The sequence below is a fragment of the Biomphalaria glabrata genome, chromosome 4 (assembly GCF_947242115.1).
Source record: "Biomphalaria glabrata chromosome 4, xgBioGlab47.1, whole genome shotgun sequence".
In the NCBI taxonomy this organism is placed as follows: domain Eukaryota; kingdom Metazoa; phylum Mollusca; class Gastropoda; family Planorbidae; genus Biomphalaria; species Biomphalaria glabrata.
Window position 1 is genome coordinate 29,448,313 of NC_074714.1, and position 19,365 is coordinate 29,467,677.

Below are 19,365 nucleotides of genomic sequence, written 5' to 3' on the forward strand. Positions count from 1 at the left end.
AATGAGAATCAAATTGGAGCATGTCTTTCCACCCAGAAAAATGTCAGTTTTTAAGAGTAACAAAAAAAAAAACTAAAACAAATTAATTCCACTTATCTTATTCATGGCAAACCAGTAACACAGACTAAAAACGCAAAATATCTAGGTGTTATAATAAATGAAAGACTGTCATGGAATCCACATATTGATAAAACTATATAAAAAATCAAACAAAGCATTAGGGATTATTAAAAGAAATTTCTATAAATCAAATAAGAACATAAAACTAAAATGTTATTTAACCTTCGTTAGGCCAATAATAGAATATGCATCCTTCGTTTGGGACCCCTCAACTCAAGAAAACATTAAGAAACTGGAACAAACACAAAATAGAGCAGTGAGATTCATAACAAACGAATATTTACATTTGACTAGAGTAACACCTATAGTAAAATCACTAAATTTAGAAAGCCTTCAGGACAGAAGACTCAAAAGTGAAGTAGCAATTATACATAAAACACTGAACCATAATCTTCAAATACAAAAACAGAAATTAATAAAATACTCTGAAAGACACAAAGGACAAATTTGTACAAATACTCCTTCTTCCCTAGTGCTATTAGAGCATGGAATGGGTTGCCTGAGCTAGCCAGGAAAACCAGTGACTTGGCAGAATTTAAGTCATTGGTTAATATGCATGACTAAATGCATGACGCGTAGGATGTAATCATCTTCTTTTTTTGAAGTAACGTCTGTATTATATAAGATAAGATAAGATAATTTCCCTTCAGATGGATTTGATGCTAAAAAATACCTTTTCAATATAAAAAAAATTACACACTAAAATTCTTTGAGCATAGCCAAGCCTATGGGGGGTTTTGAGTTTCAACCCCTCTCCTCCAGATGTCTTCTTTAAAAATTAAAAAAACCCTCAAGATAATTTTGAGTTTAAAATCCCCCTACAGAGCGTTTTAATGTTGAAAGCATCTCTCTTCAATATTATTTCTAAAGCAAACTACAGTCACCAAATTCTATGACCGTAGCTAAATGTGGTTTTGAATTAAAAAAAACCCAACAACTCCAGATATTTTTAGTTTAAAACCCCCCAACAGATGATTTTGACGATAAAACTTCCCTTTCCGATACAACATGTAAAGGAAAATAGTCACCTAATTCGAAAATCGTAGTCAAGAGAAGTTACACATGTCTACCAATGGCTGGGCTCCATTAATAAAATGCAATGAAATTGAAAAGCACTAAATGTGGCTCTAAAAAGATGTCTAAGACGGATTTTAGGAGTCAGTTATAGAGATCGGGTCTAAATCAAGGAAATGAGAGTCGACCCCTTAGTAAGGTTGTGACAGATCGTCGCATGAGGTTTGCGGGACATGTAGCGATGACATCCTAGTACAACGTGGCGCCACACTTTCATGGAGGTCCTCAGATCTAGTGACATATTTTTGTGGAAACAGCTTGTCAGCAAATGCGCCGAACGGCGCGGGAGGGTCTAAGTCAGTAAGAATAGCACATTAGGTTTTTGAAATAAAACTTTTTAATATCAAAATAATGCACTGTAGGTACCTCAGAATATGCATTTAGTTGGCTTTCAATACCAGAAATTGTGCTTGGCGGCGGGGCTCCGCCAGTCAAATGCTGGCAAGGGCAAAGAGTCAATTTTTTCATTAACTCCAGGAAGAACCTATTCTTGGGCACAATAAACGTCTTCCAAAAGAATGAAGTAAGTTGTAATGTAATAGAGATTAATTATGTACACACACACACATCCATCCATACAAACATATATATATATATATATATACATATATATATATATATATATATATAATTTTTTTCGGGGAGGGGGGAGAACGGGGGGGGGGGAGAAAAAATCCCCCCACCCGAAAAAAAATTCTGGCTACGCCCATGATATATGCTATAAAGAAAATTCTTATATCGAGTCGCCCAACCCTTATTCTTTAATGCAAAATGCAATCATTAGCAGAAATTATAAAAAGGAGCGAGGATTAATCGTTTTCCTTTTACCGCCCTTCCCCTTTCCAGACAGAGTTTGTGTAATTTCACATTAATTTATCATAACTATTTTAAGAAAGACTTTGCTTTGGAAAAGTTATAATTCAAACGAAATTTTTCAATATAACAGTCACGGTTGAGATGAGTTCAAAAGCCAGATAATCTTTTCCTAGTCGACTTTTTCCATCCTTTACTCTATCTCATATTTTTCTAGTTAAATAAATTTAGGACTATAACTCACAATTTATGCTTGAATTTTATTGAATATTATTGATCGAATTTTTTTTTCGGCGGCGATCCTCAAAGCCTTAATCTAAATATGTGGGGTATCTTATCTTTTCAAAGAACAAATCGGTTTGCAATGTATTAAGGGACTATAAATTCATATTAGATTTTTTTCCACATTATTCAAAAGGTCATTTATAATAGAATGAATAATGAGCTGTAGGTCAGGAGAATGCGTTACTGCAGTGAAGAATGCCAGAAAACGCTTTTAGCGTCGACGCTTCACCCCGAACCCCACAGATAAATAATGAGCTGTAGATGTCAGGAGAATGCGTCTCTGCAGTGAAAAATGCAGGAAAACTCGTTTGGTGTCGGGGCTTCGCCCCGAACCCCACTGATAAATAAGGAGCTGTAGATGTCAGGAGAATGCGTTTCAGCAGTGAAAAATGCAAGAAAACGCTTTAGGCGTCGGGGCTTCGCCACGAACCCTACTGATAAATAAGGAGCTGTAAATGTCAGGAGAATGCGTCTCTGCAGTGAAAAATGCAGGAAAACTCGTTTGGTGTCGGGGCCTCGCCCCGAACCCCACGGATAAATAATGAGCTGTAGATGTCAGGAGAATGCATTTCTGCAGTGAAAAATGCAAGAAAACGCTTTAGGCGTCGGGGCCTCGCCACGAACTTTACTGATAAATAATGAGCTGTAAATGTCAGGAGAATGCGTCTCTGCAGTGAAAAAATGCAGGAAAACTCGTTTGGTGTCGGGGCCTCGCCCCGAACCCCACTGATAAATAATGAGCTGTAGATGTCAGGAGAATGCATTTCTGCAGTGAAAAATGCAAGAAAACGCTTTTGGGTGTCGGGGCTTCGCCCGAACCCACTGAGGAAGCTTACAGCGTTCTCCCAGACCCCCAAGCTTGTAAGAGAAAGGCCTCAACATGACTGTTTTTTCTGGGTTTTTTTCGTCGAAGATTGAGAAACAGTCTTATTTTATTCTCATATATCGAATATATATATATATATATATATATATATATATATATATATATATATATATATATATATATATATATATATATATATATATATATATATATATATATATATGCTTATGCATAGGGTTAGGATTTACTGGTCGTTAGGGTTAGGGTTTGGAAAAAAATCGCCCCCCCCACTCCAAAGTTCTGGATCCGCCAGTGGTCACTACAGAAACAAAATATGAAAATAACACTCGATTTCCTAGCCTAGATCTACACTCTACAGCAGCAATATCACAGCAGTAATATTAAGCAGCTATATTAAGCAGCTATATTCAGCAGCTAAAAGCAGCAGAGTAATTGCAGTTATAATCAGCAGTTAAAACAGCAGAGTAATTGCAGCAGCTAAAAGCAGCAATAGTAGCAGGCCGTCCCAGGTACAGAAATAAAAAATAATTACACGACAGACCACAAAGATCTTCGGCTGTCACACAGACATACTATACTGATCACTGGTCAACTGTACACTGAACTGTTTTAAGACAGCATGTAGTACATCACTTTTTATACTATCCCGCACTAACCTATATAAAATATGCGGGAGTACAATTATAAAATCTGACACTAACCTATAAAAATAAAATATATAAAAATATAGCTCTGGGAGTGCAAGCTCACATTCATCCCCCCCCCCTAATTTTTTTTTGCGTCCTCGCAAAACAAAATACTAACAAATTACTAAAAATATAATACACACATAGTGTTCATACCTTCCATCAATTGGAAAAAAATAAATTACACAAAATATTAGAGCTTCAATAATATGACAAAAAGTACTTAATAATAATGCATCATATTACATAGAAGTATAGCAGCATAAAAAAATAAATTACGAATACAAGAATCCATAAGGTGAGGAAACAAACTTCATTTCCTCCTCCCTTACAAATCTGTACGTACTACCATCTTCGGCTTCTACCATGTACCATCCGGAGGCGTATTTTGGTACCGCAGTAATTATGTAACACGACGGCTCATATAGCCCTGGCCTCTGACACTTCGTTCGACTAGCACTCGGCATCCTATGTTCAGAAGATCATTTCTTTTCCTCTGCAACTCAGGAACCTCATGGGAAAGCAAGGTGGATTCTGGTTGAACCTGATGCAACTGTAGGAAAGGATTTGTTTCCCTACCTCCTTCTGCATGATTACTAGAAGTGTCAGGTGAGGCAACTTCTGTATGAGTCGACATTATTTTTGCCACTGCGGGTTGGCTCCTGCGAACCATTGAATCAGGTGCAGTGTTGGATCGCTTAGAATTCTGTGGCACCTCAACCGAAAATTCTATTGGCTTGGGGGCAGTTTGAAGTTGTACTGCCTGTGGTTGTTCCACTGAGGCAACCTGAACGTGACTCACTGCTGCAGTGACATTAGGGCAAGCCCGGGTAAAGTGGTCCCGGCTGCCACAATTCCAGCAGTTGCTTCTAGAAGAGTGTTGTTGGTGAGCCCAGTTCCCTGGCTTCTTTCGCTGACCTTGGAACCTGTTCTGCAGCCTGCAATTTCTTGCCAGATGGCCAGGTTTCCCACAAGTGTAGCACTTCCTGTTCTTCATCAAAGGCCTCCTCTGGTTAAGGTTGCTTTTTGGTTGTGAGGCAATCTGTCTCACACTGCCGCTAATGTGATCGGGTGGATGATGGTTGCAGTGGGAACAGCTAGAGTTCTGTGGCCCTGAAAGTTGTATGTGCACAATCTGGGCTGCAAGCTCCTCCACTTGTTTGGAGAGAGCAGCTAGCTGGCCTTCAATCTTTATCTCACTGCATGTGAGATTGACTTGCGGTGCGACATCCTCGTCCTGTGCCCACCTAATGGCCATGTCTCTTAATGCCAGGAATTCGATTTCTGGCCTATCGAGTAGTCTCTCTCGCAGGTCTCTCCTTAGGGTCCTGTCACTGAGGTTTTCTATGAACTGGTCCCTCAGGATGGACTCGCTGAAGGGAGTTTCAGATAGAGCTCTCTGCCTGTCAGTGAGTACCTCAAATGCTTGAAGGAGACGGTGTGAGTAGGTGCGAACAGACTCATTCGGGTGCTGGCATATTCGGAACAGCTGCCCAATCAGGCAGTTGATGCTCCGCCTTTCTCCATTAGTGGAGCGTAGAACTTGTACCAGGGCATCTGGACATGTCCTTGTCGTCTGAGGGTGACACCTAAGTTCGGCCTTCACTGCCTCACCTAGATGTGAAATCAGGAACTCACACTTTTCATCTGGCTGCTGTATGTGCTGGGACTTCCAGGCTCTCTCTATGTCTTGAAGGAACTCTTCGACTTCCTTGGCCGGGCCATCGCAATGGAAGCGTCGAATGTTCCACTCCGTTCTTGGCATCAAGATCACTGTCTGAGACGGCTGCATTCTTGCTGCTGCTGCTGCCTCGCTGTTCATCTACGTAACTACTCAACAAAACTAAAGCCTATTAACCTCTCAATAACAATACCCACAAAAAAATTAAACTTCCACTAGCTCTACTTCCTATCAATGAACTCTAACACGAACCTAATCTATCCTAATCCAAAAAAAAAAAAATACGTGTCTGGCCACTCAAGCACACATCCCACTTCTGACAGTCTATCTCCCGTAATTTCTCGTCATGGTCAAGCGGGGATTCCTTTGTCAAAAGACGCCAGATAGTCTAGACCATCTTTGCACTTATCTCCCGCCAGTCACCCCCCTCTCCACGTGTATATGGACAAAACTTCATCGTTCGATCTCATTCTCGCTGGAGAGCTGACAGGGAGCAAATCTATCTCTTGCTTGAGCTCTGGACTATTTTAATTCCCTTATTTCACTTTGGATTGGTGCTTTTATCTATAGGCTACATCCGCCTGAAATCTTAGCAACCCAAAGCTGATACCAGATTGGTTGGCACGAGATCTGCAGACATCAGTCTTACTCATCCTTCAAGAGTCCAAGTAACAACGCTAGCCACAGACTCGTCACTGGCTTGACTGAATGGTAGACGCAGCTTAGCTCTGCAACCATATAACCTTGGACTGCACCCGGAGCCTGGATCCACTACGCCAGCCCACCAGCAGACAGCATCAGTACCAGCCACACCCGTCTCATCAGTGCAGCACCGGACCTAAAGCTAAGCAACCAGCCTAAGGACACTCAGACCACTTGGTTCTCAAATCTAGTGATGTATATATCCTATATATGTAAATACGCTAGATCCCATCCTAGCACCTGTACAGCATTTCACCTTTTAATTATCTTTTGTATAATAAACTGTACATAATTTTACATCTTAGTATTTGTTGCTTGCATTATAACGCTGTGCTTGTAGTTTATATGTGCAAGTGTGGGTTCTCAAACTATAAAATCCCCTAGACACCCAAAATCTTAATCCAACTTGTCACATAAATGGCGAGCCTAGTCCGGGATTTACCCAACTAATACTGCAAGCACAGCAGGCAACTACCCAGTATTTTAACTATCATCATTCCTATCACTCTTAAGTAATTGCTTATCAGCAGCTCCTTTCTCTTCTCCACCTCTTATTCTACCGTCTGTTGTATCCCTCTCTTCACCCACCCCTCACCAACATGGCCAGTGGCACACGCTCCAAAGCGCACTCTGGCGTAATGCAGAAATTATCTGAATTTAGAGACACCGCCGCCTCCCTATATAATGATGAGGCTGAACAGAAAACATATGTAAGGATTCGACTTAAGGCTCTTTTGGAAGATAAAGAAAGAAGAAGGAGAGGGTAGAAGAGGAAAAAAGGAGACTAGCAAGGGAGCACGAACTAGCAATGAAGGCGCTTGACCAGAAATTACTAGAAATCAGTGAACGCTATAGTCCGCAGAGTTTGGAGCTGAACAGCACACCCCAAGAAGCAGAGGTAGGGGGCGCTGGGCACAATTGGGGAGCGGTAGGAGGCGCTGGGCATAAAAGGTAGACGTAAAGATGAAATAGATACTAGAGGTGCACCGAAACAAAGCAAATACAAAAAAATCTGCTCTATTTTGTATTTGTTCTAGTTTCTGTATGTTTTCTTGTGGTTGAGGAGCATGCCTATTCTAATACCGGGTGCCGGTATTGGCCTAACATTTTAGTTTTGTTTTTGTTTGATTTGTAAATTTTTTTTTAATAATAAACTGTTTTGCTTTATTTGTAAATTATTTTATAAATATGGGGCTTCCATGATAACTCTTCATTTATTATTACACCAAGATACCGATATTTTGAGTTTTTAGACTGTGTGACTGGTTTACCATGAATAAAGTAGTTTTTATTTGCTTTAGTTTTTTTTTTTTTTGGTACTTGTTATGAATATTATATGCTGTATCGGTTGTCGTTCTTATTTGTAACTTGTCCGTAAGAATGTGTTCACGAAATGTGTGTTGTGTAGTCATTCAGTGTATTATAGCCATACTAAGCAGCACTGGCGGATCCAGGGGGGGGCGGTAGGGGCGATCGCCCCCCCCCCACTCGGCCGACCCCCCCGGGGGGGGGGGGGGCGGACGAATTTTAGTATAGAATTCACACAATTTGTATACAAATTTATTACTTATGTTAATAATATATACTTATTATTTATATTTCGCCCTTTTTTTTTTATTTCGCCCCTCCTCTAGTATGTTGACCGATTTGGTGGGGTCGGGAGGGGCAATGGTATCAATCCCGCCCCCCCCCCCCCATACACTTTCGAGTGGGGGGGCGGTCCAATTTATTTGTAGAAAGCACAGCTGGCTAAAAGAATCAATTAAATATATATATGATTAAAACATGTTATTGATATTTTAAACGATCTTTATATTATGTCGTTCCCTGTTTACCATTTGGGGGGGGGGGGGCGAATACCTCTACTGCCCTTTCCACCTAAACCATTTGAGTGGGGGGGGGCGGTCCTACTTTTATGGAGAAATCATAGTTTGTGAACAAAATTAGTTGAATTAATCTATAAATTTTATATTATGTCGCTCCCTTTCTGGTTTCTTGGTCGATTCGGTGGGGTTGGGGAGAGGGCGATTGCATGTACTGCCCTTCCCACTCTAGCCCTCTGAGTGGGGGGGGGGAGGTCCTATTTTTATGGAGAATCATAGTTTGTGAACAAAATTGGTTGAATATCTATATAATATAAACTACGTATTGATATGTGAACCCATTGTATATTATGTCGTACCATACTCAAATCTCAAATTTTATCATTAGTAAATTTAAATGAAAAAAGGTTGCACCAGGTGGGAAGGGCGATATATGCAATTGCATTTCCCCCATCGGACAAACCAATACTTTTTCTTTTAGTATTATAGTTTAGAAATTACAAAATGTAAAAAATCTGCCACTAATATAATTTATATATACTGTTATAAACCTGGTGGTGGCACAGATGGGGGTAGTGGTGTGTGTGTAGTCAGCCGACGCAAATCGCCCCAGGCCAGCGCTAGACGAGCGGTCAACCGTGATGAGTTACGACGATCGGCCGAGACGAGTGTCAACAAGAGAGTTCGGGAAGGATCGCCGACGTGAACAGAGCTCAGGGGCGTCACGAGAGTTGTAGTCATCTGACCACCTAGAAACGTCGAGCGGCGTTCTGTCCGGTTCGAGAAGGCCAGTAGGGACCCTATATAAGAGCGGAGGTGACGCAGTCAAGACGGTTCAGAAAGCGGTTCACGGCAGGGGTTCAGAGCCCGGTTCACTACAGTCCGGTCGACTACAGCACAGTTCAGCGGTGTGGTTCTGTACGGAGCATTACGACGGTTCAGTGCGGAGTACTGTCAAGTACAGTTGAGACGGCTGGCGTCTTGATCTTGGTCTGCGATCGAGTCCGACACAACGAGCCTAGTGTGTGAAGTCAGTCCTGAACTATTGAACCCAGTGCAAGCCCGGAACGAGACGGAGAGGCCAGTGCAAGAGTTGATACTGCGGAACGGTGTACGTGTTGCCAATTGTACAGTATTGGCTGTCATTTATTCAACTATTAAAGTGTTACGTTACTTTGGAGCTCTGAGTTGTCAAGTCCTTTAAGTTGGTGGTGTATGGTGCAGTTTGCAGAGAGCCTGGATAGTGAGATTCGTAACAATACTACAAATTAAATTCTTATATCGAGTCACCCTACTTTTTTTTTTTAATGCCAAATGCAATCTTTAGCAGAAATTATTAAAGGAGCGAGGATTAATCGTTTTCATTCTACCGCCCCTCCCATTTCCAGAGTTTATGTAATTTCACATGAATTTATCATAATTATTTTAAGAAAGACTTTGCATTGGAAAGTTAGAATTCAAACGAAATTTTTCAGTATAAGAATCATGATTGAGATGAGTTCTAAACCGAAAAAAATACATTTATAGTCGCCTTTTCCCAACCTTTACTCAATCAGATATTTTTCTAGTTAAATAAATTTGGGACTATAACTCACAACTTATACCACAATGTTATTGAATATTTTTTATCGAATAATTTTTTTTCGGCGGCGATCCTCAAAGCCAAAATCTAAATATGTGGGGTATCTTATCTTTTCAAGGAACAAATCGGTTTTATTTGCAATGTATTAAGGGCCTATAGATTCATATTAGAATATCTTTCAAGTACAATATTATTGAAAAGGTCAGGAGAATGCGTTTCTGCAGTAAAAAATGCCAGAAAACACTTTTGGCGTCGGGGCTTCGCCCCGAACTCCATTGATGAATAATGAGCTGTAGATGTCAGGAAAATGCGTTTCTGCAGTGAAGAATGCAAGAAAACGCATTTGTCGTCGGGGCTTCGCCCCAAACTTCATTGAGGAATAATAAGCTGTAGATGTCAGGAGAATGTGTTTCTGTTGTGAAGAATACAAGAAAATGCTTTTAGCGTCGGGTTTCGCCCCGAACTTCATTAATGAATGATGAGCTGTAGATGTCAGGAGAATGCGTTTCTGCAGTGAAAAATGCAAGAAAACGCTTTTGGCGTAGGGGCTTCGCCCCGAACTCCATTGATTAATAATAAGCTTTAGATGTCAGGAGAATGCGTTTCTGCAGTGAAGAATGCAAGAAAACCTTTTGTCGTCGGGGCTTCGCCCCGAACTCCATTGATGAATAATAAGCTTTAGATGTAAGGAGAATGCGTTTCTGCAGTGTAGAATACAAGAAAATGCTTTTAGCGTCGAGGCTTCGCCCCGAACTTCATTAATGAATGATGAGCTGTAGATGTCAGGAGAATGCGTTTCTGCAGTGAAAAATGCAAGAAAACGCTTTTGGCGTAGGGGCTTCGCCCCGAACTCCATTGATTAATAATAAGCTTTAGATGTCAGGAGAATGCGTTTCTGCAGTGAAGAATGCAAGAAAACCTTTTGTCGTCGGGGCTTCGCCCCGAACTCCATTGATGAATAATAAGCTTTAGATGTCAGGAGAATGCGTTTCTGCAGTGTAGAATACAAGAAAATGCTTTTAGCGTCGAGGCTTCGCCCCGAACTTCATTAATGAATGATGAGCTGTAGATGTCAGGAGAATTCGTTTCTGCAGTAAAGAATACAAGAAAATGCTTTTAGCGTCGAGGCTTCGCCCCGAACTTCATTGATGAATAATAAGCTGTAGATTCAGGAGAATGCGTTTCTGTAGTGAAGAATACAAGAAAATGCTTTTAGCGTCGGGGCTTCGCCCCGAACTTCATTAATGAATGGTGAGCTGTAGATGTCAGGAGAATGCGTTTCTGCAGTGAAGAATGCAAGAAAACGCTTTTGTCGTCGGGGCTTTGCCCAAAACCCCACTAGGGAACCTAATAGCGTTGCCCCACTTTTTCGCCGAAGGTTGAGAAATGCTGCTTTTTAAAATTCTCATATATATATATATATATGTGTATGTGTGTTCTGTACACACGTTTATGCATAGGGTTAGGGTTTACTTGGCGTTAGTGTTAGGGTTTGGAAAAAAATCGCCCCCCCCACTCCAAAGTTCTGGATCCGCTAGTGCTAAGCAGACATGGTTTTCGACTTTTCATTATGTTCGTAACAATACTCTTAATATGGAATTCGTCTAATTCTCTTTGTAAAATTTCTGTATCTTGTATTGTTTTTTTTTGTTCTATATATTATGCAATTGTCTGCGAATAATCTGACTTTTATTCCTGAAGTAATGCAATTTGGTAAATCATTTATGTACATTAGAAACAGCAGTGGACCTAAGACTGTTCCTTGGGGTACACCTGAGCTTACTGTTATTGGTGTTGATTTGGAGCCATTCATTACTACAGTTTGTTCTCTTCCTATTAGAAAATCCTGAATCCATCGATTCAAAATTAATGCCAAAGTAATTTAGTTTTTTTTAAGCAGGCTATGGTGGTGAACTTTGTGGAATGCCTTTCAAAAATCTAATAAAATTGCATCTATTTGCTCACTATTTTCTAATCCCTTTAAAAAATCATCAATTAATCCTAATAGTTGAGTTTCACATGATCTATATTTTCTAAACCCATGTTGGTATGGAGTAAGGACATTATGTAAGTCATTTAGGATGTTGCTACATATTATGTGTTCTAGGATTTTACATGGTGAGTGATACCTATCTGTAGTTACCCGGATCAAATTTTTCTCCTTTCTTAGCGGAGTGACAGTCCCTCGGTACCCTGCCCTGATTAAGAGATGTCTGAAAAGGTATTTTGAACACTGGTGCCAGCTCATGGTTGAGTTCTTTGAGCAATCGAGCTGGAAACAATACTAAAATGCTATTGAACTTTAGTTAGGCCAGCCACTTCGTTTAAATTTATTAATATGTCTCCTGGGGCTGAGAATGCTGGCGCAAAATATTTATTAAGAATGTTAGCTTTAATTTCATTATCGCTATGTGTTAAGTTATCTTCGCCCCTTAGTTTCTTTAAATTTTAAAAATATGTTTTCTTTCTGTTTGTTAAGTTTTTAAAAATGTATTATTAAACCAGAATTTATTTATTTTGTTTGATCAGTATTTAGCTGGTACCGGCATTGAATTTTCTATAATGTTTTTAAGATAGCTTTTAATGATATTCCAGAGGTCATCAACTGGTTGGTTAATGTCTTTTTTCACATTTCTGCAGAATTCATTGAGGCCGCCACTGAAATTGATAAAAGTCCTTGTACAAGAGGCAGTGGAGTAGCTAGAAATTGAAAGGCCCTGGGGGCTTGACCTAAACCTGTGACATTCGATATATGCGATATTTAATGTAAAAACTAATTTCAAACTCTTTTGAAGACCCTCCCCAGCTACGACACTGACAGGAGGTGTCATTTAGCTAGGAAACAGGGAATTCCTCACATTTCTGGAATCAGGTAGATATGCATAAGATGGCTGACACCAAACTACAGGACTTCTTGGTTTGATACAGCAGTGGTGAGAAACTGTGAACTGATCCACAAGAATGTTCTTTACAAAAATTGCCTTTGTGTTTTTCAAAGGAAGCTTTTGTTCTCTCCGTACAGAGTCAATGAACAGCTCTGGTCTTCAGCTGAATCTCCAATGAATAGATCTGGTTGGTTGCCTGGTCTAAGGAAATGCTTACTCTCAACTGTTTTTCACTGAAACTGCAATCCAGTGTTTCAATGTAAAATGACTATTCTTACTATTGTGTATCTTTTGGCTTTGATTTAATTGCTCAGGCAATTTTTACTAATTCCATGTTTTCATAGATATGTGGTTAGAGTGTTAGAGAAATAAGACAACTTAAATGTGAAACATTTTTTATTGTTATCAGCGTTTTCAAAGATGTACAAACACAAATGGGTCATGAAAGAAACATGTTTACTGGAATAGAAAAAGAAAATTGATAACACTTCATTTAAGTAAAATTAAAGAGCCTTAAAATCATGTATTTGTGTGTGTACTGTACACCTATTTCTTGACTGAACCAATAGAAGTGAGTTGACATTAGCAGTCAAGTCAAAGAGAAGTTGATGAACTCTTCCAGTATCTGCACTCCTAGAATGTGCTTCTCCTGGAACTCTTCTAAAACCTACTTAATATAAAAGTCATATGATAGTCACATTGTAACTTGTTTTTTTTTTTTTTTGTTTTTTTTTTTACATTTGGTTGAAATACATTCTAAGTGTTTTTTTCAATAAATACAAAACGTGTTGAAATGTTCCAAGTCAGTTTTCCTAACTAGGCCATACTGAAACATGTACAGTTTATAAAAAGGGCCACCTTCCATCCAGTCCATGCACAAACTAGTGTTACATTCAATGAAGAAATAACATGAAACAAGTGGAATGCACTACACAGGTTTATACCAGCTGATTGTTTTTGTTGTCAATAACTCTCACTCAAACACACACACAAGCTGACAAAGAAATGCATCACATAAGTATTAACTGCCTGTACACAATTTAATAGCAACAAAAATGGATTGAACGCTAAGAATATCATGGGCACAATCTATACAATATAGCATTTTCAATCTAACCAAGATGTATTATTTTGTACAATATAGCATGTTCAATCTAACCAAGATGTATTAGTCTAGACAATATAGCATGTTCAAACTAATCAAGATGTATTAGTCTAGACCCAACTATCTGGCAAAAATGACAAGAAATTGGGGAACTAAAAGTTTTTCAAATATTCATGCTAATCCAAAACCTTCTGAGCATTCACTTATAGCCAATAACAGCATTTTACGTAATTTGTCATAAGTTTCATAAGCAGGGAGGTCCAGTTGATTGAAGCTGAAATAAACAAAAAATTAATAGTGGCAATAACGAATGTAAAAAAATGAGGCTTAAAATTAACTAGAGTGTAAGTGTCAACTGCTGTGTCAATGCTTACCATGTGTGTGCAGAAGGGAGACGATCAGTTGAGCGATCATCTCTGTGAATTTGAAACTTCTGAGTCCCATTCATTCCTTCTAGATTTCCAAAACCACCTAAGGGCACTTTAGATGTACCTGTCACAAACTGTAGGAAATTGGCCCTCTCTGCTTGATCAAAGGAACGAAGTGCTCTCCAAAACCATTGTATCTGATACAAGACAAGCAAGAACATCATTTACTTTCATTTCATTTCAATTTATCTGAAACAATAGGCTATGTAGAAGAGAATTTACCTGTAGACTTGTAGCTTGATATTTATGATATTCAGTGTTAGCTTTTAAATCATCAATATCAATTGTAGGTAGACCAGATATGAGCAACTCCAGTTCTTGTTCAGTAAAAATAGACACCAGTTTTTTTGGAATAATGTCATAAAACCCTTCCAAGAATGCATTGAGCTGTTGTCTAATAGCACCTGTCATTTTCATTTGACACACTAGCTTAACATATTCTCTTTTATTTTCATCTGTCACCAGAACATTGGAACCATTGGCAATTAGTTCCCGTGTTTCTGTCACACCAAACTCTTGGATCTGTGGAGAAATAGGGTTTGGGGGGTTTCATAGGGAAATAGGTTTTAATAAGAATACTGAACGAAAAAAAAAAAACAAAATTTATAAATAGAAACTTGCTACTAGAAGTAGATGGCAAACAAAAACAAACTATAATAACTTTGATATAGAACTAACTATAATAACTTTGATATAGAACCATCTATAATAACTTTGATATAGAACCATCTATAATAACTTTGATATAGAACCATCTATAATAACTTTGATATAGAACCAACTATAATAACTTTGATATAGAACCATCTATAATAACTTTGATATAGAACCATCTATAATAACTTTGATATAGAACCATCTATAATAACTTTGATATAGAACCATCTATAATAACTTTGATATAGAACCATCTATAATAACTTTGATATAGAACCATCTATAATAACTTTGATATAGAACCAACTATAATAACTTTGATATAGAACCATCTATAATAACTTTGATATAGAACCATCTATAATAACTTTGATATAGAACCACCTATTATAACTTTGATATAGAACCATCTATAATAACTTTGATATAGAACCACCTATGATAACTTTGATATAGAACCATCTATAATAACTTTGATATAGAACCACCTATAATAACTGTGATATAGAACCATCTATAATAAATTTGATATAGAACCATCTATAATAACTTTGATATAGAATCATGGTTTTCCACAAATTATGCATTTCTAGCCTTTACAAGAACATTCCCAATTATTTTTTTTCCCTTTTGAATTGTTTATTTAAAAAAAAGAAAAACAGTTTCAACTAAAAGAGTTTTCTATTTCTCAGTGTATTCATTTTGTTTGCCTTCAACAAGTTGTTTGAAGTGTGCGTTTCATTCAACAGTTTTTCCAATGCTAGTAACAAGGGATATAATCAACTCCTTTGGTCCATTTGTTTTGATTGCTTCTCTTTGGTGAACACAGTTTGAGAAGAAATCAGTTTTCATTCAATGGGATCTGGATTCATAGGACTTCTCATCAAATTTAACACATTTTTATACTATAAAGTTAACAAGCAATATATAAAAAGGCGGAGCTACATGTTCCAATGACAAAAAACTAACTATTTAATTATTTCAATGAGCCAACAATTAATGTCAGTGAAAGTGTTCCAAGAAATCACTGAATATTCTAACAATACCATCAAATCAAAACTCAAAAACATTTTTGTTGATATAAAAAAAGTGAATTCTTTTCTCTCTCATCAAACAATAGCTAGTATTTTAGTTACTAGTTGCTACTCAGAAATGACATAAATAAGTTGAAAACAAACACAAAATTACCTCTGTACTAAAGAAGATGTCATAACCTAAATCAGCCACATTGTTTTCCAAGAGAAATACAAGACCTTGATAGAAAGCATAATCCTCACTTTCCATGTCAGTGTATTTCACAGGTAGTCCCAACATGTGTTTGTAAAAAGATCTTGTGAAATAACAGTCCAACAGTTTGTTATCATATACAGCTTTGGCTATGATTCTTCCAACAAATTTAAAGTAACTCAAATGATTACTGTTGCAATGGGAAGATGGATTGATACTGTAAGTTACTCGATCACCAGGAGATGTCAAGAAAAGTGCATAATTTTGGTTAAAAATTTCATGTGAGATAATAATGTACCATTCACGTAGCAAACCGCCAGCATCTTGGCCTTCTTCTCCTGGAAAAACACCAAAGCATTTAATTGATCAGGTTAAGAACATATTTATTACTAGAAAATAGTCATTCAATTTTTTTTTAAAGAATCAAACAAAATAATTAATTTTACACAGCTACACAGGCCCAGCTTTGAACTATATATTTTGTCTAAGCTGATACTGACAAGCTATTGCTATTGTATTTCGTATTCCATGGCATGAACCAATCTGACTGAGGGACCTGGACGATATAGCATTACTCGGGAATACAATCAAATGTACACAAGAGATGATGGAGAGCCACAATTGAGGTGCACTCAAAATTGGCCTCCAGATAAATCTAGATAAAAACTAAAGTTATGCATTTTAGCTACATGTCAACTAAACCCCACTCAACGATGGGCATACAGAGCTTGAACATCTATTTAGGCAGCATTATCACAAATGATGGAGATGCAGATCACGATGTTGTATGTCGGATAGGGAAAACATGAGTTGTCTTTAAAAAACTACAACCTATCTGTGCAAACAATTCTTCCGAACAGCCATCTGCGAGACATGGAAATCATCCATAAAAGCTGAAAAGAGACTAAATGTGGTTCAACAGTGGTGGCCAAGGATTGTAGATTAACATACCAAGATCATGTCACCAATAGAGAAGTCCTTTCTCGCATGGGCACTTGTCCCCTGAGTGAAATGGTACCAACCAAACGGATGAGATTTGAGGTAAATATCCTTAAGCAAGACCAAACATGCTTGCCAATCAGAAAAAATACTAAATAATTTATTTTGTAGCTAGAATAACAATTCATGAATGGCTTTTAAATTTAAAAAATTGTAGAAGCTTTTTGTAAAAAAAGTGTTCTTGAAAATTTGATTTCTTTATTAATATTTTTTATGTAGTAAAGCCTACAATTTCTATGATTTTATTATTATATTTACTTGGAAAAAAAACTATAACATCATCTGCTCTATAGATCATAAGGTCTGAATGGTAAATTTCCTTTTTTAAAAGTATTTAGATATTTTCTGTACTAATTCATCAAGTTTTGGCACAGAGTGCACGTTGAGGTAACTGAATCAATTGATGGTTGGAAAATAGTCGATAACCATTCTCTTTTTTCATTCAATAATTTTGTCAGAAAGAAAAGTCTCTTGATTTCAGTTTGAATGAATTTGGTGTTGGGCATAGAATATTTTCTAGATTTCATGGCGATGGGTAACAGGAGCAAGATTCACAAATAGGTGAGGGGCTTCCACTCGAGCCCTATCCAGCGTGTAGACCTGCAGAGTGCTCCGTTTTCCCTCCAATGGGATCATCAGTTTTTTGTGCTGGCTGATGAGATCTGGCCTTATGATACCAGCAGATACTAGTCCACTAGTAGTGAGAGCTTCACACTTTCATATTGTTCATCTTTATACTTTAGTTGAGCTATGAGTAGTGTGGGAAAAGTGTTAGAGGCCATGAAGATTCTATTCCTGGACGTTTCTCATTTCCAGTTGTACTTTTTAACAATTGAAGAAGATATATAACTTTCACTGCTCCCCATATCTACAAGAGCCTTCAAGGGTACTCCAATGACGAGTACAGAAATAGTTGATTTAGTAATCGATGCCCAGGAAAATCCAACAGTTGTATTTTGTATTGTCTGATTGTTCACTCTTACTATGGCTGAAGTTACTGATTTGGGCATCTCTTTGGTTGATCTACAGAGTTTCTGGAATTGACCTTTCTTCCTGCACAAGTTGCATGTAGTGTCACAGGCAGGATCTAAATCACTGGTAAAGATTATTTCCACAAAAGAAGCATCTTTTACCAGTTGCCGCACTCACCTTGTGTTCTTTGACCAGATTCAATTTTGGCAATGGAAAAAAAGCTGCACCCATTAGTACTCGCTCCGTAGGGAGTTTCAGTGCAAATGTTAGCCATGGTATGGCACTCTGAAGTTGACTGCCCTCTTTCTAAGCACTTTGTAAAGATAATTAGACTTGGCTAGAAGTAGTAGCCTTATGTTGTCTGAAGCTAGTCCAGTTATAAAGGCGTCTCTTAAGATGTTCCAGTGTTCTTCCGCAGTAACATGCCTGAAATCATTGGCCATGCTTCTTAAACATGAATGAGTTGATAGTTTGCATGTTTTCTTGTTGACAGAGAGTGATCATGTGTGTTGAGAAAAAAACATTCTTAGGTTTAACACAGATGTTCTGAAGAACTTTTGAGTCTTCAAATGTTGGGCATTCACTTATGTACTGGAATACACTAGAAGATACATAGTTTTCCTACAGTTTCTTTTTATCAATCTGACAGTGAGAGACTGAAGAGAGAAAGTTTTCAAAGGTTCTAAGTCAGTAGCTAATGGCAAGCTAGGCTCTATATCTAGTTCTTTGGGTATAAATGATGTTATATAATGATGTGATATAAATAGATGTTCTATTTTGTTGAACTATTTCAACTTACAGACTGTTGATCCAAATGTATTGACACATTGAAATGAACATAAATTGAGATAAGAATTCAAGTAACATTGCCTAAAAACCTAAAACAAGACTTTCTTAAGCTAGAATGACACATGATGAAAGATACTTAGACAATAACCACTAAATTAAAGTTGTGAAACACATCCTCAAGATCGTATCAATAAATTCACCACCCCTTAATTTAAGCCCTATAAATGTTACCTTCAAATACTATGTAGAATCTTTGTTTCCATTCTTCTGGTGTTCTTCTAAAAAGCTCTCTGAAGGAATCTTCAAATACATTGGATCTGCGTGCATGAACAGGTAAATCTTCCCTGCGAGCACCTTCATTCATTCTTTCCAATTCTTGTCTAAAATATCTTCGCTTAACATCAAAGTCTAATATTCTAGTGTAGTCCACCAAAACTGAAAATGGACCTTCAGCAAGTGGTAAAGTGGATTGTCTTAATATCTGGTTCAAAACAGTTCTGTGTGTTTCTGAAATGTTAAGAATGTATTACATTAGTAATGATTACTATTTCATTAAAAAAAAAAAAGAATGTTTGTTAGAAATTTCAAAAGTACAATGAATAATGAATTGGAGAAACTTTTATAAAACCTTACATAATGACAATGAAAAATTGATAACTTTTCATATAATTAACCAACTATATATATATA

At 37.7% G+C, this 19,365-nt stretch overlaps 1 protein-coding gene across 5 annotated transcripts in view; it reads right to left on the bottom strand.

Moving 5' to 3' along the window:
* Positions 1-13,204: 13,204 nt before the first annotated feature.
* Positions 13,205-19,365, bottom strand: part of LOC106053306 (E3 ubiquitin-protein ligase HUWE1-like) — a 192,890-nt gene continuing 186,729 nt past the window's right edge. For all 5 annotated transcript variants that reach the window (XM_056026466.1, XM_056026467.1, XM_056026468.1 and 2 more), the window contains exons 77-81: positions 18,907-19,182; positions 15,877-16,253; positions 14,254-14,553; positions 13,978-14,168; positions 13,205-13,877 (exon numbers count right to left, since the gene is read on the bottom strand). In XM_056026466.1, coding sequence (XP_055882441.1) covers positions 13,775-13,877; positions 13,978-14,168; positions 14,254-14,553; positions 15,877-16,253; positions 18,907-19,182 — 1,247 coding nt within the window. In that variant the 3' untranslated portion in view covers positions 13,205-13,774. The remainder of the gene's footprint in view (positions 13,878-13,977; positions 14,169-14,253; positions 14,554-15,876; positions 16,254-18,906; positions 19,183-19,365) is intronic.